We start from the raw sequence: 23,393 nt of genomic DNA, 5'->3' as shown, positions 1-23,393 counted from the left end.
GGTCAAGAAATAGAAGGAAATTCATGAGTGTGTTGTCAAGGGGGAAAAAGCATTTTAAAGAAGACGACTAAGGCGCCAAAGATAAGGATAAAGTTTATAACAAAGCGACTGGAGGTGACCAGGATAAGGGGTCTCAAGTGACATAGTGTGAAGAGGTGACAAATGTGAAAGTAGGGCCAGGAAAGTGTAGACCAAACTTTTAAGGTGCTTGTTCATGACCTTGAGGAGAGAGGGCTGCAACTAGAGAGGAACGTGGAGTGAAGGGTGGGTTGAAGGTTTTTTAGTATGGGAGAGACTTGAGCATATCTGATGGGGAAAAGTCAGTAGAACAAGAGAAGTTGGAGGAGAGAAGGGATCATTGATGGAGCAAGTTCCCTGAGGGCTTCATTCAGCCCATCTTGACTTCAATTTGATTTCTGACCATTCAGTTTTTGCATATAAACTCATTGACACTTAACCTGCTCACTCGGAAAAACAGGGCAATGTACAAAAATACATCCTTCACCGGAGCACAAGCAGTTTAACCACTAACTATAAGAAACTTTGTAAAGGCAATTTGCTCAGCATGTGGGCTTGAAATTGATTTAAAAAAACAAAAAAACCCATGATGAGAATTGCAGTTGCCAAAGCAGAAGGAAGCTGACCTGTGGAAGCATCTACAGGAGACTTAGCCTGTGTGTAGCTCAGCAGACCTAATTCTAGTCCTCAGAAAAGATGCATTCTGGTTCAAAATAACAGATTGACCACTGTGTTTAACTCCTCTTCCTTCCAAACTCCTTTTAATAATGACAGTGAAAGAACAGCAGATGAAAGATTTCCACAGAGTTTGGAAGAGAAAGAGACTTCTCCAAAGTAACTCACTAAGTGAAAGGAGAGACGTGCCGGCAGTGGGGAGCGCCAACACCCACACACACAGAGCCTCAGCGTGTCTGCATGCAGAAGCACCGGCTCTGAAAAAGGTAGGGGCAGGACGCTAAGGGGCCTAGTTAAAAGTTGGCATCGGAAGCGACTGGACCCAGAGGTTCCTCTCAGACCCTGAGCATGTATGACACTCCTCTCCGTCTACCTCCTCTAACAGACCAGAGATTTTCTTCTCTGGGAGACCTCAAGCAGAGAGGCTGTGGGCTGAGGACACATTGCACAATGGAGGGCTGGGATCGGCACAGACTGAGCACAGGAGGGTTATATATGTGAACACTGAACTGAACGGGCCTCAGCTCCCTGTCCTCCGTACTGCTCCCCAAGCAGAGACTAGCTTCCCCCCTCTTACTCCTCTCACTCCAACAGGGAGAATGGAAGCAGCTACTAAGGAGAAACTGACTATCTCCAGAGAGGATTTTCTGATACTGAAATTTGGAAGCTTCCCAACAAAACAGCTGCCTTATCACCAGCTGATGAGGCCCATTCATACCAACAGCCTTCTGATCAGTGTTTCATAGCTTTGCTCTTAATATCAAACAAGGCTCAGAGAAATTTGAAGAAAGCTTCCTTCATGAAGGAGAAAGTTGAAACAAACCAAAAGGAAAAAGGAACCCAAGGAAAATTAATTTTTTAATGTAATTAATATCTTCATAGAATAAGAAAAGATTGAACTTATGAAGCAAGAACAGGCTTTATTTTTAAAAAAGGAATAATCAGAGAGCAAGAAGGGGATCTTCAACATTGAAAATATAAGAGAAATTAAATATTCGATAGAAAGGCTAAAACTAAAATGCCAAAAAGTCTCACAGAAAGTAGAACAAAATGATAGAGATGAAAACCAGGAAAGAAAAGATAAGAAAAAAATAGATGATTAATCTAACATTCTCGAATAGAAAAAGCAGAGGCAAGAAAATTCCCAGAATAGGACAGAAATCTCAAGATGAATGGGATAACCAAAAGATTCTAAAAGTTTCCAGAAAGGAACAAAAACAACCTCCCCCCAAAAAGGTTGTACACACTGAAATGCTACTCTGGATGGCATAGGACTCTCAACACTGGCTACTAGAAGAGAGTGCAGCAATGTCTTCAAATTTCTGAGGTAAAATTGCTTTCATCCTACACCTAGTCAAATGATCAAGTTGGAGGGCAAAATGAAAACACCTTCAGACTCGAAATATGTACCACCAACTCATTCTTCTTAAGAAGCTACTATATAATGTGTTTCAGCAAAATAAGGAAATCAGTCTGGAAAGAGAAACAAGTGGCTTGCCAGTAACAGGAAAACCAGCACAGGAAAGTGGCCGAGGGAAATCGGAAGACAAGAGTTGTGTACCAGATCCAACTGAACAGCAGAGGGGGAAAAAATTATAGATTGTTCACATTTGATAGATACATAGATACACAGACAAGCATTTGATAGATCTGTTGGAGCATCTGGGGAAAATATAATAGCTACATAGAAAACTAAGTAAATGAAGATGGAGCAATTGTTAACTGCAGGAAAAAAAAAATCAAAATTTGTTCAAGAAATGTTATCATGGAATACTACTTGACTTAGCAGCGAACAAAAATTACAATCTAGCTTTTTAGGGAGAACAGGGGGAGAGGGAGGTTGGTAGAGGGGAATGTAAGAGCTAAATCCCTATCTATAACAATGAAATTAAATGTCTAATATGCAAATCAAGAAGTAGTACTGCAACAGAGAAGAACAAACCTGACTCCATATTGAATCTATTCCTTTAGCTCTAACCTTTGTGCTCTGTTGCCTGTGCTTAGTCATGCTGGCTGTGCACCTTTTGTAAAGGAACGTTGCCTATGGCCTGAAATACACAGGAGAGCCCATTCTCAAGGCTCTGACCTTTAAAGGTGTACGACTTTTCCATTCACATAGAGATAAAAAGTTGCAGAACAGAGAATAACATTTGTCTTGTTAGTGGTTTATAAGAACACAGTGACCAGATGTACATGGACAGCTGCAAGAACAAAGGATTCCAGCACCAAGAAGTTTGCAACAACCAACCACACCCTCTCCCCTCTTAGTATAAAAGAGGCCTGAATTCTAACTCGGGTAAGATGGTTCTTTGGGACGCTAATGCACCATCTTCTCAGTCTGCTGGCTTTCCGAATAAAGTCGCTATTCCCTGCCCCAACACCTCATCTCTAGATTTACTGGCCTGTCATGCAGCGAGCAGTACAAACTTGGACTCAGTAACAGTATAAGCAAAATATTTAGAAACACGGAGACAAATAATAGAACAAACAGGTAAAAGAATGGTAAGGAATTACCTCTAGTGAGCAGGTCTGAGTTGGGGGCAGGGTGGGGCAGAGCAACAGAGTTTTTCATTGAGAACAGCTTCAATAATAGCTAATATTTACTGAATTTTTACTATTTTCCAGGCATTATTCTAGGTGTTTTACATGTATTAGCCTAAAATTCTCTCAACAACTTTATGAGCTATGTAGTACCTCTATTATTATTATTATTATTATTATTATTATTCCTATTTCACAGATTTAGGAAACTGAGGTACAAAGAAAGTAACTTCCCCAAGATTACATAACTAGGAAATGTGAGGAGCCAGGATTCAAAACTAGGCACTTTAGCTCCTGAGCTGGCCCCTCTTAGTTGCTATGTTATACTGGCTACTGATTTGTTTTTCAAACTTCAGGTTTCGACCCATTAGTGGATTCTAAAATCAAAGTACTGGATCAGGCCAACATCCAATAAAGTACCCAAATGGTAAGGTATGACTGACTATAATTTATCTTTCTGTGAGGATTATGAAGATTTTAACAGAATTCCAATCAACTGAAAACTGACAATAAATCCATATTTACATATAATTCATGTCTTTTAAAAATAAATATTATTATTCCAAGCCCAGCATTTACGTGTGCAGCATTCCTATAGGGAGGTCATTCCATTGGCTCAGTCTGGCTGCTTGAATATAGGGAACAGCCTCTAGTTAATTAACCCATTAACAGCTTTCATACATATGACACTCCTATTATGGAGTGTCCATAGGTTAGTATTTGTCAATATTGATATTCTTAATTGTCCAATTACAACAATATTTGTTTTAAAATGCTCTCTCATTTGTAAGTTATTTTGAAAATAAAGGAATTGTTCACTTAAACTTAATTCAAAAGAAAAGCAATAGATTTCTTTTCCCAATCTAAAAGTATTTAGCAAGTTTAGTAAAAGACCCTGCTTAAGAAGTGAATGCAAAGTTTTAGTGAAAAAATTATTAGTATTATTATTGAAGACAGACAAAATATGCAAAAACAAACCCTTTAAACCCCTTCTCACCTGTGCCATCGATCTTTTGCTTACAAATCATGTCTTTTGTTGTATCTGAAAAAAAGATAGCCTTCTCTTGGGCATCAAAATCAATCCCAACAAAGACGGAAGCACCTCCTGTCACTGGAAGGATGACATCTGCCTGGTGAGAGAGGGTGAGCGGGATGCCACGAACAGCCACGTCAGATGAAAAGAACAGAAATCGCTCAGCAGCTGTAGAAAGAGGGACACACACAGTCAGCCACAGCATAGTTCTTGCGTTCTCCCAATTCCAGAGAAATTACTTACACACCCATAAAGTACACGTTATAATTCTGAAAGAAACATAAAAATAAATAAATCTGTAGAAAACATAGTTGGAAATAATGGAAAGAAGGGAAGAAGAAAATACTGTGAAGGCAAAACAATCTTGAATTGAAGTACTACAATCTTACTTTTCCCTGAGAAATTTATCCTTAAGATTTATTTATATAAAACATGGTGTCCCAGCAAGATCCTTTCTGACCCACCTCCTAGAGAAATGGAAATAAAAACAAAAACAAATGGGACCTAATGAAACTTAAAAGCTTTTGCACAGCAAAGGAAACCATAAACAAGAGGAAAAGACAACCCTCAGAATAGGAAAAGATATTTGCAAATGAATCAACTGACAAAGGATTAATATCCAAAATATACAAGCAGCTCATGCAGCTAACTATCAAAAACATAAACAACCCAACCAAAAATGGGCAGAAGACCTAAATAGACATTTCTCCAAAGAAGATATACAGATTGCCAACAAACACATGAAAGGATGTTCAACATCACTAATTATTAGAGAAATGCAAGTCAAAACTACAATGAGGTATCACCTCACACCAGTCAGAATGGCCATCATCAAAAAATCTAGAAACAATAAATGCTGGAGAGCGTGTGGAGAAAAGGGAACCCTCTAGCACTGTTGGTGGGAATGTAAATTGATACAGCCACTATGGAGAACAGTATGGAGGTTCCTTAAAAAACTAAAAACAGACCTACCATATGACCCAGCAATCCCACTACTGGGCATATACCCTAAGAAAACCATAATTCAGAAAGAGTCATGTACCACAATGTTCATTGCAGCACTATTTACAATAGCCAGGACATGGAAGCAACCTAAGAGTCCATCAACAGATGAATGGATAAAGAAGATGTGGCACATATATACAATGGAATATTACTCAGCCATAAAAAGAAACAAAATTGAGTTATTTGTAGTGAGGTGGATGGACCTAGAATCTGTCATACAGAGTGAAGTAAGTCAGAAAGAGAAAAACAAATACCGTATGCTAAAAAATGGTTCTGAAGAACCTAGGGGCAGGATAGGAATAAAGATGCAGACATAGAGAATGGACTTAAGGAAACGGGGAGGGGGAAGGGTAAGCTGGAATGAAGTGAGAGAGTGTCATTGACATATATACACTACCAAACGTAAAACAGATAGCTAGTGGGAAGCAGCCGCATAGCACAGGGAGATCAGCTCGGTGCTTTGTGACCGCCTAGAGGGGTGGGATAGGGAGGGTGGGAGGGAGACGTAAGAGGGAAGGGATATGAGGATATATATATACGTATAGCTGATTCACTTTGTTATACAACAGCAACTAACACAACAATGTAAAGCAATTATACTCCAATAAAGATGTTAAAAAAAAACCATGGTGTCCACATGCTTAATTTCTAAATTGGTATTAACTGCATAATAATCCCATCAAAATTCTCGAGTTACATTAACTTTTGTATAGAGATCTATATCAAAAATCCTATTGCAGTTTGGGGGATATTAAGACCAGCAAAAAAGAAGTTTGACAGCCACCAGGTAAGTTCTTTAGAAAGAAATAAAGGAAGGAAAGAAGAAGGGGAGTGGAGGAATGGAGGAAACAGGAAGAAGGAGTGATGTGTAAGATCAAAGAAGGAGACAGTGACAGTATCCCAGGAAATCAAAAAGAAGCACATGGTTTTTTAAACAAGGGTGATTTTTATCTGAATCTAGGGTTACCTACAAAGTGAACAAATTTGTTTGAGTTAAAATAAGAGAATTTACATACTAAGCCAGAAAGAAGCAGCACCATCTAGGGAGTAAGAATTTGCCACAGGCATTAAAAAGGATAGTTATCAAAGGGAACATAAGAGAAACAAATATTGTAGGAGTGCATTTCATCAGCAGCTGAAGCCAAGGCAGTAGCCTATTTTAATTATGAGTAGATGTGCAGGTGACCAAAGAGGAGGACAGGAAGCATTTAGGGTAAGAATGAAACCCAGAGCATAGAGGCAGAAATAAAGAGAAAATCTGAATTGAGGAGTAAACACTAGATGAAGAAATGAGCCACCCAACACTTAGGCGTTTAGTTTGGAATACAGCAGTAAAGCCAGGTGGGATCAAGATGTGATTACTTGACTTAGGCAAAATTGCTGAGCTATGAGAGGTCAATAAAAGTGATGGGAAGTGCTCCCCATTAGAGTTAAGACTAACATCTAAAGTGGAAAAGATATACACATGGTAGAGAAAAGAACTCAAAATTAAATCCTACAGAATTTCAAGAGCATAGTTTGAAAAAGAGACAGAGCTGGTACTTTGAAAAGATAAACAAAATTGATAAACCATTAGCCAGACTCATCAAGAAAAAAAGGGAGAAGACTCAAATTAATAGAATAAGAAATGAAAAAGGAGAAGTAACAACTGACACTACAGAAATACAAAGGATCATGAGACATTACTACAAGCAACTATATGCCAATAAAATGGACAACCTGGAAGAAATGGACAAATTTTTAGATATGCACAACCTTCTGAGACTGAATCAGGAAGAAATAGAAAATATGAACAGACCAATCACAAGCACTGAAATTGAGACTGTGATTTAAAATCTTCCAACAAACAAAGCCCAGGACCTGATGGCTTCACAGGCGAATTCTATCAAATATTTAGAGAAGAGCTAACACCTATCCTTCTCAAACTCTTCCAAAATATAGCAGAGGCAGGAACACTCCCAAACTCATTCTACGAGGCCACCATCACCCTGATACCAACACCAGACAAAAATGTCACAAAGAAAGAAAACTACAGGCCAATATCACTGATGAACATAGATGCAAAGATCCTCAACAAAATACTAGCAAACAGAATCCAACAGCACATTAAACGGATCATACACCATGATCAAGTGGGGTTTATCCCAGGAATGCAAGGATTCTTCAATATATGCAAATCAATCAATGTGATACACCATATTAACAAACTGAAGAATAAAAACCATATGATCATCTCAATAGATGCAGAAAAAGCTTTTGACAAAATTCAACACCCATTTATGATTAAAACCCTCCAGAAAGTAGGCATAGACGGAACTTACCTCAACATAATAAAGGCCATATATGACAAACCCACAGCCAACATCCTCCTCAATGGTGAAAAACTGAAACCATTTCCTCTAAGATCAGGAAGAAGACAAGGTTGTCCACTCTCACCACTATTATTCAACATAGTTTTGGAAGTTTTAGCCACAGCAATCAGAGAGGAAAAAGAAATAAAAGGAATCCAAATCAGAAAAGAAGAAGTAAAGCTGTCACTGTTTGCAGATGACATGATACTATACATAGAGAATCCTAAAGATGCTACCAGAAAACTACTAGAGCTAATCAATGAATTTGGTAAAGTAGCAGGATTCAAAATTAATGCACAGAAATCTCTGGCATTCCTATACACTAATGATGAAAAATCTGAAAGTGAAATCAAGAAAACACTCCCATTTACCACTGCAACAAAAAGAATAAAATATCTAGGAATAAACCTACGTAAGGAGACAAAAGACCTGTATGCAGAAAACTATCAGACATTGATGAAAGAAATTAAAGATGATACAAATAGATGGAGAGATATACCATGTTCTTGGATTGGAAGAATCAACATTGTGAAAATGACTCTGCTACCGAAAGCAATCTACAGATTCAATGCAATCCCTATCAAACCACCACTGGCATTTTTCACAGAACTAGAACAAAAAATTTCACAATTTGTATGAAACACAAAAGACCCTGAATAGCCAAATCAATCTAGAGAACAAAAAACGGAGCTGGAGGAATCAGGCTCCCTGACTTAAGACTATACTACAAGGTACAGTAATCAAGACAGTATGGGGCTTCCCTGGTGGCGCAGTGGTTAAGAATCTGCCTGCCAATGCCGGAGACACAGGTTCGAGCCCTGGTCTGGGAAGATCCCACATGCCGCGGAGCAACTAAGCCTGTGCACCACAACTACTGAGCCTGTGCTCTAGAGCCCGTGAGCCACAACTACTGAGCCTGTGTGCCACAACTACTGAACCCCATGCGGCTAGAGCCTGTGATCTGCAACAAGAGAAGCCACCACAATGAGAAGCCTGTGCACCACAATGAAGAGTAGCCCCTGCTCGCTGCATCCAGAGAAAAGCCCACGTGCAGCAATGAAGACACAACACAGCCAAAAATAAAAAATAAATTAATTAATTTAAAAAAAGATGGTATGGTACTGGCACAAAAACAGAAATATAGATCAATGCAACCGGATAGAAAGCCCAGCGATAAACCCATGCACATATGGTCACCTTATCTTTGATAAAGGAGGCAAGAATATACAGTGGAGAAAAGACAGCCTCTTCAATAAGTGGTGCTGGGAAAACTGGACAGCTACATGTAAAAGAATGAAATTAGAACACTCCCTAACACCATACACAAAAATAAACTCAAAATGGATTAAAGACCTAAATGTAAGGGCAGACACCATCCAACTCTTAGAGGAAAACATAGGCAGAACACTCTATGACATACATCACAGAAGATCCTTTTTGACCCACCTCCTAGAGAAATGGAAATAAAAACAAAAATAAACAAATGGGACCTAATGAAACTTAAAAGCTTTTGCACAGCAAAGGAAACCATAAACAAGAGGAAAAGACAACCCTCAGAATGGGAGAAAATATTTGCAAATGAAGCAACTGGCAAAGGATTATCTCCAAATTTATAAGCAGCTCATGCAGCTCAATATCAAAAAAACAAACAACCCAATCCAAAAATGGGCAGAAGACCTAAATAGACGTTTCCCCAAAGAAGATATACAGTTGCCAATAAACACACGAAAGAATGCTCAACGTCATTAATCATTAGAGAAATGCAAATCAAAACTACAGTGAGATATCATCTCACACCAGTCAGAATGGCCATCATCAAAAAATCTAGAAACAATAAATGCTGGAGAGCGTGTGGAGAAAAGGGAACCCTCTAGCACTGTTGGGAATTTAAAGTGATACAGCCACTACGGAGAATAGTATGGAGGTTCCTTAAGCAACTGAAAATGGAACTATCATACGACCCAGCAATCCCACTACTGGGCATATACCCTAAGAAAACCATAATTCAGAAAGAGTCATGTACCACAATGTTCACTGCAGCTCTATTTACAATAGCCAGGACATGGAAGCAACCTAAGTGTCCATCAACAGATGAATGGATAAAGAAGATGTGGCACATATATACAATGGAATATTACTCAGCCATAAGAAGAAACGAAATTGAGTTATTTGTAGTGAGGTAGATGGACCTAGAGTCTGTCATAAAGAGTGATGTAAGTCAGAAAGAGAAAAACAAATACCGTATGCTAACATATATATATGGAATGTAAAAAAAAAAAAATGGTCATGAAGAACCTAGGGGCAGGACGGGAATAAAGACGCAGACCTACTAGAGAATGGACTTGGGATATAGTGAGGGGGAAGGGTAAGCTGGGACAAAGTGAGAGAGTGGCATGGACATATATACACTACCAAATGTAAAATAGATAGCTAGCGGGAAGCAGCCACATAGCACAGGGAGATCAACTCGGTGCTCTGTGACCACCTAGCGGGGTGGGATAGGCTGGGTGGGAGGGAGGGAAACGCCAGAGGGAGGAGATATGGGGATATATGTATATGTATAGCTGATTTACTTTGTTATAAAGCAGAAACCAACATACCATTGTAAAGCAGTTATACTCCAATAAAGATGTTAAAAAAAATTAAAAAGAGACAGAGATTTCAGGAAGGAAATAAAGGGAAAGGGGAGCCCAAGGAAACCCTAGATGTGTCCCAAAGGACAGAAATTTACATCTTCAAACACAGCTCTTTGTACAAAGGGAAAGGTGCCTACAAAGGAAGATGCCCGTGGGCTACCAAAAGCTTATTTCCTGTGAAGAAATGCTACAGGGAGCTGGCCCAGTCCAAGAGCAGCACATACCCCTGTGCTGACCGTCAGAAAGACAGTCCAAAAGTGATTTCTTACCAACGCAGTGGTAGTCATCCATATCCGGAATGTAGCCGAGCCTGCACTTGCAACGGTAGCCCAAACCACCATTAAATGTTCTGTGGCTGAGGACACAGATGTGTTGACAGCCCCCATTGTTATCTGCACATGGATTGCTAGCTGGAGGGGAAAATGCACATGGTTAAATCTCAATTAGAAATGCATATGTATCCAAGACATGCGAAGCCATTTTGAGACCTGTGGTGAAATGGGTTTGAAACTCCTTGGAGACATCATTACTGGTTGCTACTGAATACATCCACATTTAGCTGCTCCCAATGTCATCATTGCTCTCGAATCTACTCTCAAACTGATGGTGGCAAAAAAAAAAAAAAGACAAGATTCCTGCAACTGGATAACCTTGGGGGATCTTTTCCCCCCTATAACTGTAACATACTCTGTCTGCTAGCCTCAGTGACTAAAATATAACTGCCCCCCAAATAACCTTAGTATTATTTTTTACCATTCAAAAAATAGAGTAAATAACTATAACTCACTGGATGCTTATTTTGTAGGACAACTTAACAATCAATGCCTCTAAGAGGTAAATATTATCGCAATTTTACAAAAAAGGAAACCAAAGTTCCAAAAGGTGAGACAACTTGCTCAAGATTATTCGGTGGTTAAATAGCTAAACTAGAATTCAAATCCAGATCTCATTCCAAAACCCTGCATGTCCGAAACACAAACCAGTTTATACTTCCAAAAACCATTCTCAAAGCAGTGACATCAGGAAGTTCACTGTACACAAGGCTGTCAGAGCTAAAAATGTCTGCTTTTGAAATTGTCTTCTTAGCCTTTGAGTTATTCTTTAAAATAGTCTCTTCACCTTCTCGGGTAGATTAATTTTGAGAAACACAGGCAGGTATAATTCTGAAGCAAATAATAGAAATAATTTAGATAATAAAACTGGGTAATATTTTTGGTCAAGGGCAGATGTGAATTTAGTAGCTCATGAACTGATTATTCCAAATAGGTATTTTCTAATACAGTATATACTTTCAGGTACAGTATATATTTTCCAATGAAGTATTTGTTTCCTAGGATGACGACATTGAAGGGTAGTCATCTGAATCTATCAGTTTAGTGGTTGGTTGGTTTGAGTTTTTTTAATCAACCTAATTACTTTATAGTCTCTCTCCATCCTAGCCAGACCTATCACTTAGCATTACAGTTTTAAAGTGAAATCTGCCTTTCTCTGAATTACTGTTCACTGATATTAAGCTTTCTTCCAATGTAGTCTATTTTATTGTGTTTCTTTTCTTTGATGAATGAGCAAATACAGAAGGGAGCTGTGTACACAGTCTAAACAGTCATGTCAATTTAAAACCTTGAAACAAACAAAACTTACTGTAAAACAACATAAGTAACGTAAGTACTATAAAATAACATTCAGTGTCTGAATCAAAATATTTCTTTTCTTTGATAAGTGACCAGCCTGAGAGATAACCAAACCCAGCTGACCTATGACAGAAACAATGCAAACCAAACAACAGGTGTCATAAATATACAACAGAGAAGAAGGGAAAAAAAAGCTCTGACACTACCTAAAATGACCACTTAGTCGAGTTTCCTCGACTGCAATATTAGAAGTTTGAATTGGGAGATTCCTCCCGTAGAATAAGGATGGGTATTTTAGTTTGCTTTGTTTGCTGCTCTTTCTCCAGCCTGTAGACAGGATCTGGTATACTGCAGGTGCGAATAAATATCTGTTAAATACACCTCTAAGTTCTTTGTAGATTGGGCATTTTAACTCTGAAATACATCAAGTTCTCCAGAATGCCAACAATCTGCAAAGCCAATTTCAGAGGGTTGAACTCTCTAGATAACCCATCATATATCTCAGAATGCCACCCAAATCTCATGAGAACCTTGAGAAAACCTTTCTACCAAGGCCAGTACCAAGCATGGTTTTCCACTGCTGAGGGGCCTACCATAGGGCTGCCTGAGGGCATGGTAAACAGTCACTCCAAAAGGCCTCAGGGAAGACCGGTAGTACAGTTGTGGGTCAGTCTCCGTGAACTTGTTTGCCTTCATTACAGCCATCTTTGTCCAATCGGTAAAGAACACATGATCTTCAAACAAACTTATTGCAAAGGGATGAGGAATGTTTGAGCCTCCATGAATTACTGTCTTCCTGTTACAAAAGATATATAGCATACAATTTTGATTAAAGGTGGAATTAGTTCCAAAAAAACAAAAGGTGGAATTAGTTCACGTAAATGCTTAAAAAGCTAAAAACTTTCTTGCTACAAATATAGAAATATATAGTCAAGATACATTTTAAGATGCAGGTGTATTTCTGTCTATAACATTTTAAGACGCAGGTGTATTTCTGTCTATACTCGCTAGAAGGATTTTCCTATTGTCTCTTCGAAAAGAGCCTTGGCACTTAAATTCCAGTCTCCGTCTTTGCTTGTTCTAGATCTTTTGAAAAATTACTGTTTTCCCACCTGCTCTTCATTCTTTTAAGGTTGCTCCACATATAAAAGGTCTAAGATGTGAAATATCATTTTGACATTTGTAGGGGAAAGAGTGTAACAAGGGACTGGAAGTCTGGTAGACAACTTCAACACTTACTCCACGCTGCACCACTGACCATTTCTCAGCAATTAGGGAGCAAGACAGTGAGCTGGAGAATTCAACCCACAGCAAACACACAGACTCATTCCTGATGTCACTCCAGGGAGGGGAAAAAGCAGGGCTACCACTGGTATGCCTCTGCCTGACGAAACCGTCAGCTGAGCATATTTGTAGTGGAGGCAGAGTGCCCAGAGCCACTAAAATGGAAGACAACACAGGTAAGAGGTGCTAGGCAAGGGGAAGAAATCAATACTGCTGCCATGACTGCATCTACAGAAACAGTAATTCACTGAGGCCACATAAGTAAAGTGAGGTAGAGGACGGTACGTGAACAAACCTCTTTTCTTTTGGCATAGGAGAAAGACCTCAAAGAAAAATCTCAGCAGCCCTGAAAAACTAAAGAGCACAATAGAGCTTTAAGAAAAGACTTGAAGATACTAACCCTGGGAATCACACTGCACGTGAAAAAAACAAAGAAACCCAAGATGGCAAGTGCGTGCAAACTTTGAAACACTCAATAGTGACATGGTACATTAAAATTAATGGGCTTTTTTTTTTCATTTAGCAAATTCCAGAAGTCTAGAAGACTTCCCTGGTGGCACAGTGGTTAAGAATCCGCCTGCCAATGCAGGGGACACGGGTTTGATCCCTGGTGCAGGAAGATCCCACATGCCGCGGAGCAACTGAGCCCATGTGCCACAACTGCTGAGCCTGTGTGCCACGACTACTGAAGCCCGCAAGCCTAGAGCCCGTGCTCTGCAACAAGAGAAGCCACCGCAATGAGAAGCCCACGAACCACAACAAAGAAGTAGCCCCCGCTCGCCACAACTAGAGAAAGCCCGCACACAGCAATGAAGACACAAAGCAGCCAAAAAATAATAATAATAATAATAAATTCCATAAATCTAAATGCCACCTGCTGGTAAAGCAAGAGGCAATGACTTTATGATTTTAGCTGTACTCGTGAGTTCTAGTATCTCCTCCATGTTTCTCCAAGCCAGCAAACCACTCGAATCTTTCTGAAATTCCATTGATTTTTATGTTTTACTTTAACCATAGCATAAAAATATTTAGACTATAAAATTAATGCCAAAACAACCGTGAAAGTGAAAACAAATTAGGCAATTTCTCAATTGTTTTTATATGACTTATATGATTATTTTTTCATTAAATTAATTCCTATCCTCACTATGGGAACCAGTTTCAGTGACAATACGTCATAGCCTTAATATCCAATCACTTCATTTAACCAAGTAGAGATTGTTCTAAGAATATAAAATCCAGTGGCAAACTGTGATACCATCCTTACAAAATAGAGACAAAGGAGAAACCCAAACTAGAATATTCTTTTCATTGAGAAAACAATAAAATCACATCATTTGGAAAAATCAAATTGGCTAGAGTAATTTTTCTTGGTCAAAATTTAAAGACCATGTTTTAACCAGTTTTTGAAAATACCAAAAGAAGAGGATCTAAAATAGGTAACAATTTAATTAATTTATAGTGAGCTCTAATCCGACTAAGATGAAGGAAAAAGGCATGCCATACTCTGCGTTCAAATATTGTTTAAATGTCTTTGAAGTGTATCAGGTAAAGTCAGAATTTCTCATTAAGATTTGAAATATATATAAGAGCAGTATAAAACCCAATTAATTCCCACCAGATAATGTTAAAAAAATAATAAAACTTATTTACTGGAGGGAAGATAGAAAGCTAAAAGATAAAGTGATCTTTGGAAACAAACCATAAGGAACCCAAACAAATAAATGGACTCGGAAGTTAATGAAAATAATGTGCTTCATCTGGGAGTGAGAGAGGGCTTGGAGAAGAGAAATCAAAGAACAAATGCTGTAGGTAATATTTAATGAGTGTTAATATGGAACACAAACTAAAACTCAGAGCAGGTCACAACGTGCAATGCCAACACAAAGATCATTCAAGTTATGTCAACCAACAAAGCAATCTTTTAATTCTAGTCCTTCAGTTTCTCTCTCCATAAATTTTATGTATTTCCCCAAAACTTATAAAGATATAAAAAAAATACCTCTTACCTTTGAATTCCATCATAAGTTACAGTCTCAATGTAATCAAACCGGGAGTCAACCCAGTAAACACGCTTTGATACCAAATCCAGGGTTATCCCAGCAGGCCATCCCAGCTTTCTTGTCACCAAGTCTTTACGGTTGGAGCCATCCATGAAAGCCCTTTCTATCTTAGGTGTCCCAGAAAAGCTCTGCCAGTCTGAGAAAAATAAATAACTACAAAAGAAAACCAAAAGATGAAAGAATCAGTTATTTTACAAGTTTACCTAGAAAATATTTTTTGAGATTGTATGTTTGGATCAATGGCAATTTCCTCTAGCTGATTAGAGAACCATGGGGGTTTAAAACAATAGAGAAATTTTAAAGTATTAAAAATCAGAAATTGTGAGGGCCAATCAGGAGAGTCAACAACTCCAAATAGCAACTATTAAAATGCACTAACTGACAGGCAAAAAAAAAAAAAAAAATGCATATCTACCTTCTTAACTTCTTAATATTCTCCCCTGATCCCTGGCTCCATCCTTCACTTCTCTTTTTTACAGCCTGTAAAGGCTGTAAAAAAGAAAAAACTATCAAGCCATTTCCCTCCTTAATTCCTCACTCTAAGGCATAGTCTAGAGAACATATACATCATTTTCAAGGAAGGACAGCTGAAATCATGAAACAGAAATGAATAATCACCATTCACCAACACTTAAGTAGCCTCAAGTTCATCCAAGGCTCCTAAGACCCAACTGTGAAAATCTAGGAGAAAGCTAGTCTCCCATAACTGGCCTCAAATGTGAAGATCAGGAAAATTTTAATTTACACCTGGAGAAAAGTAAGCATTATCACTCCTGCTGGACTGATTCACAGTTGAACAACTTGTGATGAGGTGTTAACACTGACATCTCAACCTCAGTCTCTAACAAGAAATCACTAAAAGGGATAGATCTGATAGGGGATAGAGTAGGGTAATCAAATAGTTAGCTTAGAAACCACATTAGGGGACTGCAGATAGAGAGGGAACTTTAGGGGGCTTTGGGAGACCACAGTAAGTTAATGATCACTCAAGAAAGTAATGGAAAAATCCTGAAACAATGTGGGCTTGCTTGACTCATAAAGCAGAGCAAGTCGCTTAGCATCAAAGCCAGGCTGGCTTGCTTAACAACAAAACCGAGCCAACTTGCTTACCAACAAAACCATGCAACAGAAGCATGAGACACGCCCCAAAACAATAAAACAACAGTGGAAAATAAGGTCTACAATCTGCCCAGTGATGTCAACAAGTGAATGACCCCTAGGACATTCTCTTTGCACACATGCAAAAACAATAACTTATGGAAAGGTGAAATTTCAAAGTGAAAGACCCTCATTGTACTGAGACCTGAAATAATTTCTCCATAGTGCTGTGACAGTCCCGGAGACACCATGTAGGTTCAAAAACTCCCCCGCCCAACGTATAGGAGGAGTTAATGATGGAAGACTCAAAGAATGAAAAAGAAGGTGGTCTTCTCCCCCTCCCCTCTCTTCCTTTGATTATAAAAATGTAACCCGCTAAGTGCTCAGGGCAACACAACACTCGCCTGCCGGCTTGTAAGCCTCACAAGCATCCTATTCTAATAAATCACTTCTTATCCATCACTTTGCCTCTCGCTGAATTCTCTCTGCGCTGAGACATAAAGAATATTCAGAGCCCCTCGCAACGCCACCTAGTGGTTTCAGATCTATCCCCTCTTTAAAACAACTTTACAACTTACGTTAGAGTGATCATGTTAATAATGGTTTAGTTGTGACAATACTATTAAAGTCAGAAAACAGAATCCAATTTCTCAGCCAGGAGAATGTGGCAAACACTAAGAATAAAACTCATACCCCCAAAATATCACATATTTTTAGGACACCAGTAGGTGTGTTTGGACTGCATATCCTCAAATTGGATTATATCTAGGCAACTCCTTTAAAGCTTCTATGAAAAGAGATATGAAATAAACATGGATTCTAGAGTACAGAACTTAAAGAAGTCAGGATTAACCTTCAATTATGCCAATGGATGTTTTGTGTACAGGGGGAGAAATAAAACTCCAAAAATGCTGGAATCAGTATGTTTTCACATAACTTACCCAACAGTTGGGTCCACAGCAATTCCTCTAGGATGTCCCAAATGTTCACTTATAATGGTAATCCGTTGGCTTCCATCCAAATTTACCATATCTATGCAGTTGACATTGGTCTCTACAACATAAAGTTTATTATTTACCCAGTCCACAGCCAGATTCTCTGGGTCTTCAACAGAAACATTGAGAACTTCTTGGATGTCTAAACCATTAATGTCAACTGAAAAAACCTGAAAGAAAAACCAAAATTATTACACTTCTTAAGCATAATTCACTGGGAGCAGTTTTCCTATACTTCATTCCAGGGACCTATCTTTGTTGCACAAATCAGTCATTTGGATTTTAAAAAAAAAGAATTCATATATGGTCTTTCTTATGTTGAGGTAGTTTCCCTTTATGCCCATTTTCTGGAGAGTTTTTATCATAAATGGGTGTTGAATTTTGTCAAAAGCTTTCTCTGCATCTGTTGAGGTGATCATATGGTTTCTCTCCTTCAATTTGTTAATATGGTGTATCACATGGATTGATTTGCGTATATTGAAGAATCCTTGCATTCCTGGGATAAACCCCACTTGATCACGGTGTACAATCCTTTTAATGTGCTGTTGGATTCTGTTTGCTAGTATTTTGTTCAGGATTTTTGCATCTATGTTCATCAGTGATATTGGTCTATAATTTTCTTTTTTTGTGATGTTTTTTTCTGGTTTTGGTATCAGGGTGATCATGGCTTCATACAATGAATTTGGGAGTGTTTCTCCCTCTGCAATTTTTTGGAAGAGTTTGAGATGGATCAGTGTTAGCTCTTCTCTAAATGTTTGATAGAATTCTCCTGTGAAGCCATGTGGTCCGGGACTTTTGTTTGTTGGAAGATTTTTAATTATGGTTTCAATTTCATTACCTGTGATAGGTCTGTTTATTTATTTTGTAATTCTTCCTGGCTCAGTCTTGGAAAATTGTACCTTTCCAAGAATTTGTCCATTTTATTGGCATATAGTTGTTTGTAGTAGTCTCTTATAATCTTTTGTATTTCTGCGGTGTCAGTTGTGATCTCTCCTTTTTCATTTCTAATTTTATTGATGTGCGTCCTCTCCCTTTCTTCCTTGATGAGTCTGGCTAAGGGTTTATCAATTTTGTTTATCTTCTCAAAGAACCAGCTTTTAGTTTTATTGATCTTTGCTATTGTTTTCTTCGTTTCTATTTATTTCTGCTCTGATCTTTATGATTTCTTTCCTTCTACTGACTTTGGGTTTTGTTTGTTCTTCTTTCTCTAGTTGTTTTAAGTGTAGGGTCAGATTGTTTATTTGAGATTTTTCTTGTTTCTTGAGGTGAGATTAAATTGCTGTAAGCTTCCTCCTTAGAACTGCTTTTGCTGCGTCCCATAGGTTTTGGGTCATCGTGTTTTCATTGTCATTTGTTTCTATTTATTTTTTTATTTCTTTGATTTCTTCAGTGATCTGTTGGTTATTTAGTAGCACACTGTTTAGCCTCCATGTGTTTGTGTTTTGTACAGTTTTTTTCCTGTAACTGATTTCCAATCTCATAGCGTTGTGGTCAGAGAAGATGCTTGATACAATTTCAATTTTCTTAAATTTTCCGAGGCTTGATTTGTGACCCAAGGTGGAATCTATCCTGGAAAATGTTCCGTGTGCACTTGAGAAGAAAGTGTATTCTTCCACTTTTGGGTGGAATGTTCTAAAAATATCAGTTAAGTCTATCTGGTCTATTGTGTCATTTAAAGCTTGTGTTTCCTTATTTATTTTCTGTTTGGATGATCTGTCCATTGGTGTAAGTGGGGTGTTAAAGTCCCCTACTATTATTGTGTTACTGTCAATTTTCCCTTTCACAGTTGTTAGCATTTGCCTTATGTATTGAGGTGTTCCTATGTTGGGTACATAAACATTTATAATTGTTATATCTTCTTCTTGGATTGATCCCTTGATCATTATGTAGTGTCCCTCCTTATCTCTTGTAACAGTCTTTATTTTAAAGTCTATTTTATCCGATATGAGTATTGCTACTCCAGCTTTCTTTTGATTTCCACTTTCATGGAATATCTTTTTCCATCCCTTCACTTTCAGTCTGTATGTGTCCCTAGGTCTGAAGTCGGTCTGTTGTAGACAGCATACATATGGGTCTTGTTTTTGTATCCATTCAGCCAGTCTGTGGAGCTCAATATCAAAAAAACAAACAATCCAATTTAAAAATGGGTGGAAGAGGGCTTCCCTGGTGGTACAGTGGTTGAGAGTCCGCCTGCCGATGCAGGGGACACGGGTTTGTGCCCCGGTCCGGGAGGATCCCACGTGCCGCGGAGCGGCTGGGCCGGTGAGCCATGGCCGCTGAGCCTGTGCGTCCGGAGCCTGTGGTCCGCAACGGGAGAGGCCACAACGGTGAGAGGCCCGCATACCGCAAAAAAAAAAAAAAAAATGGGTGGAAGAACTAAATAGACATTTCACCAAGGAAGACATACAGATGGCCAAGAGGCACATGAAAAGATGCTCAACATCACTAATTATTAGAGAAATGCAAATCAAAACTGCAATGAGGTATCACCTCATGCCAGTCAGAATGGCCATTATCAAAAAAGCTAGAAACAGTAAATGCTGGAAAGGGTGTGGTGAAAAGGGAACCCTCCTGCACTGCTGGTGGGAATGTAAATTGATACAACCACTATGGAAAAGAGTACGGAGTTTCCTTAAAAAACTAAAAATAGAACTATCATATGACCCAGCAATCCCACTACTGGGCATATACCCTGAGAAAACCATAATTCAAAAAGAGACATGTATCACAATGTTCATTGCAGCTCTATTTACAATAGCCAGGACATGGAAGCAACCTAAGTGTCCATCGACAGATGAATGGATAAAGAAGATGTGGCACATATATACAATGGAATATTACTCAGCCATAAAAAGAAACAAAATTGAGTTATTTGTAGTGAGATGGATGGACCTAGAGTCTGTCATGCAGAGTGAAGTAAGTCAAAAAGAGAAAAACAAATACTCTATGCTAACACATATATATGGAATCTAAAAAAAAAAACTAAAAAATGGTACTGATGAACCTAGTTTCAGGGCAGGAATAAAGATGTAGACATAGAGAATGGACTTGAGGACACAGGGTGGGAGGGGGAAGCTGGGGCGAAGTGAGAGTGGCATGGACATATATACACTACCGAATATAAAATAGTTAGCTAGTGGGAAGCAGCAGCATAGCACAGGGAGATCAGCTCGGTGCTTTGCGATGACCTAGAGGGGTGGGATAGGGAGGATGGGAGGGAAGCTCAGGAGGGAGGGGATATGGGGACATATGTATGCATATGGCTGATTCACTTTGATGTACAACAGAAACTAACACAGTATTGTGAAGCAATTATACTCCAATAAAGATCTATTAAAAAAAAAAAGAATTCACTGGAGACTTGTTATTTTACATCATGGGTTACTGGGGGCAGGGAGTTTCTTTGAAAGCATATGAGGCATATATAAAAAGTTGGGTTTACAAAAAAAGCCTGCATTTCTAATGCTTCGTAGTTAGAGAAAGTTTAATTCAATGTGGCTTTCTTGGTGGAGAAGGTGGTAGTGGTTTGTTTTGATTTCTAGTTGTCATTAAGTCAGATCTGCTTATAATTCGAAGTCTCAATTTTTAGAAATTTTATGCAAATTATCAGTTAATTGAATTAAAATTTTATTAATGGTACAAGGAAATGTAAGGGAAGAAATAAAACTCCATAACTCTTTAGGAGTCTCTAAAATTTATGTTTTAACAATCTCCGTTGCATTACTCAAAGTTGAAATCAGATCCATCACACTTTCCAAATAAGAGAGCATAATGAAATTTTGGCTGTTAAACAAAATACTGTCAATATTTGTTACCCAATCCTCAATTACTGTTCCATTTAGAAGATGCAGGTAAAAATCTGATTTTTATCATACAGGAAAGCAGAATACTTTTTACATTTTAAATGATCAAGTTTCAAAAATTACTACCAAATATCTACCCAGTTTTGAAAGAATGTCTACTATTTCTTTTAATTAGGCTTTTGGACTCCATTTCGAATAAAATTAAAAGTTGCTCAAGGCTAATCCATATAATAGAGTGCTTTGTTTAATAGGTCACATGTAATACTATAGCTGTAAAAGGTGCTGATTAACATAAAATATCTCAAGGGCCTTTTTTGTTAGAAAACAAAGGAACTTTCCCCTCTACTCCCCTAAAAATGAAAAGCTATCAACACTTTGTGCTTGGAGTTCTATCAGCTCCCAAGCTACACTCCAGAAATTTCTATTTACCTTATCTTGTACAATGTCAGTCCAAAAGACTCTGTGTAGGTGATAGTGAAAATCCACACCCACAGCCGATCCACGATGTTGAGATTCTACCAGGATCTCAAAGGTGTTTCCATGAATATCACCCCTTAGCAAATCCCGACCATTGGAGAAGATCACAGAGGCCTCACCAACTAAATGTGAAGAAGGAAGGTATTATCAGTCTTTCAAGTGAACAAAGATGATGAAGCAACTTACAACTATGTTTTCTTATTTGGTTTTAAACCTTCTGAGGCACACATATATGTCATTCTATCCATTTTCCAGATGGGCAAATTGAGGCACAAAGAGGCTTAATGAAATGTCCAAAATCACCGTAAGTTAGGAACAGAGTCTGCCAAGAACTCGAATGTCCTGATTGCTAGTTCAATGACACTGAGGTATCATCGAGAATCTTTGATGATGTGGGCACCTTACCCCAGGTGCAACCTTAGATTGTGTAAAACACAAAACACATTTTAAGGATTAGTGGGAAACCACTCTGTGAAAAACATGGCAATGGTGGATTCAAATTTGCTGTACCCGTATACTCACAAGAATGCAAAATGAATAAGGTTATTCACTGAAGTCTTGTTTACAATATCAGAGGGTAAGAAATAATATGAAAGTCCATAAGTAAAGGACTAGTTAAATAAATTATATACAACCAAAAAAATGGATTTTGCCACTATTAAAAAAATACTGTACACCTGAAAAACTGGAAATCAACTATAATTCAATTTAAAAATACAACAAAATTTTTTAAAAAATGAAAAAAAGCTGTCTGTGTTGATATGGAAAGCCCTTGAAAATATAGTATGCAACATTAGGAAGATGAAGAATGTATAGTTTACCACCATATATGTAAAACTAGGGTTGTGTCTATATTTGTATATTCTTATTTATGCATTTATGCATATATGAAGATGTACAGTTTACCACCATATATGTAAAACTAGGGTTGTGTCTATATTTGTATATTCTTATTTATGCATTTATGCATATATGAAGATGTACAGTTTACCACCATATATGTAAAAATAGGGTTGTGTCTATATTTGTATATTCTTATTTATGCATTTAACAATCTCTAGAATTAAAATAAACAGTGATTATCCATAGGAGAGGAGAAGTGGGAAACTAGGCAGAGGGGAACAGAGATGGTGGGGGGATGTCATATATCTTCTAAATAATTTTAAATTTTTGAAAATATGAGTATAATATCTATTCAAAAATAAATAAATGGTAAAAATCAGTTGTAAAAATCTAAAAGTTCGTCCACAGCATATCAGTATTTCAACACAAAAACAACTAGAAAATGGTCAATTCATAGATCATGTGTGCAGATAAGTTTCAGAAAGCCCCCAAAGGCACCTTAAACAGGTGTGAAAGAAACAATTGGAAAAAAAGAGTAAAGATCTTATTACACAGAAATCCATGGTGACAAAAATGCTTTGGGAGGCCCAATTTTTTAAAACAAATTTTCATGACTTTTCTCTGCCACAGTACTGTTAGAATGAGGGCATTTTCACAAACTAATCCAAATTTAGCAGGTCCATTTTGAACCACTTCTAAATTTTGCACAAACAATGCCTATTGGTACTCGTCACCATATGGTAGTATAGTAATTAAAAGTAGGTCAAATGTACTCATAAAATTTATGTGATAGATGACATAATATTCCAGTCCCAAAGTGAACAAGCAACCAATAAAAATTTTAAAAAAACAAAAAAACCCTGTTAATCCACAAGTTGGTCCCTAATAACCAAAGTATGAAATTAATGTTGACCTATTCTTCCAACAGCAGGAGCCACTC

At 38.0% G+C, this 23,393-nt stretch overlaps 1 protein-coding gene across 1 annotated transcript in view; it reads right to left on the bottom strand.

Annotated features, from left to right (window-relative positions):
• The window catches only part of LRP2 (LDL receptor related protein 2), a 283,943-nt gene that overhangs the window by 116,466 nt on the left and 144,084 nt on the right, over positions 1-23,393 (bottom strand). Inside the window, exons 15-20 of the mRNA XM_067741629.1 lie at positions 21,563-21,732; positions 17,277-17,500; positions 15,184-15,390; positions 12,484-12,686; positions 10,529-10,669; positions 4,232-4,435 (exon numbers count right to left, since the gene is read on the bottom strand). Of these exons, the coding sequence (XP_067597730.1) occupies positions 4,232-4,435; positions 10,529-10,669; positions 12,484-12,686; positions 15,184-15,390; positions 17,277-17,500; positions 21,563-21,732 (1,149 nt within the window). The remainder of the gene's footprint in view (positions 1-4,231; positions 4,436-10,528; positions 10,670-12,483; positions 12,687-15,183; positions 15,391-17,276; positions 17,501-21,562; positions 21,733-23,393) is intronic.

The sequence above is a fragment of the Pseudorca crassidens genome, chromosome 6 (genome assembly GCF_039906515.1).
Source record: "Pseudorca crassidens isolate mPseCra1 chromosome 6, mPseCra1.hap1, whole genome shotgun sequence".
NCBI lineage: Eukaryota > Metazoa > Chordata > Mammalia > Artiodactyla > Delphinidae > Pseudorca > Pseudorca crassidens.
This window is presented reverse-complemented; position numbering and strand designations above follow the sequence as displayed.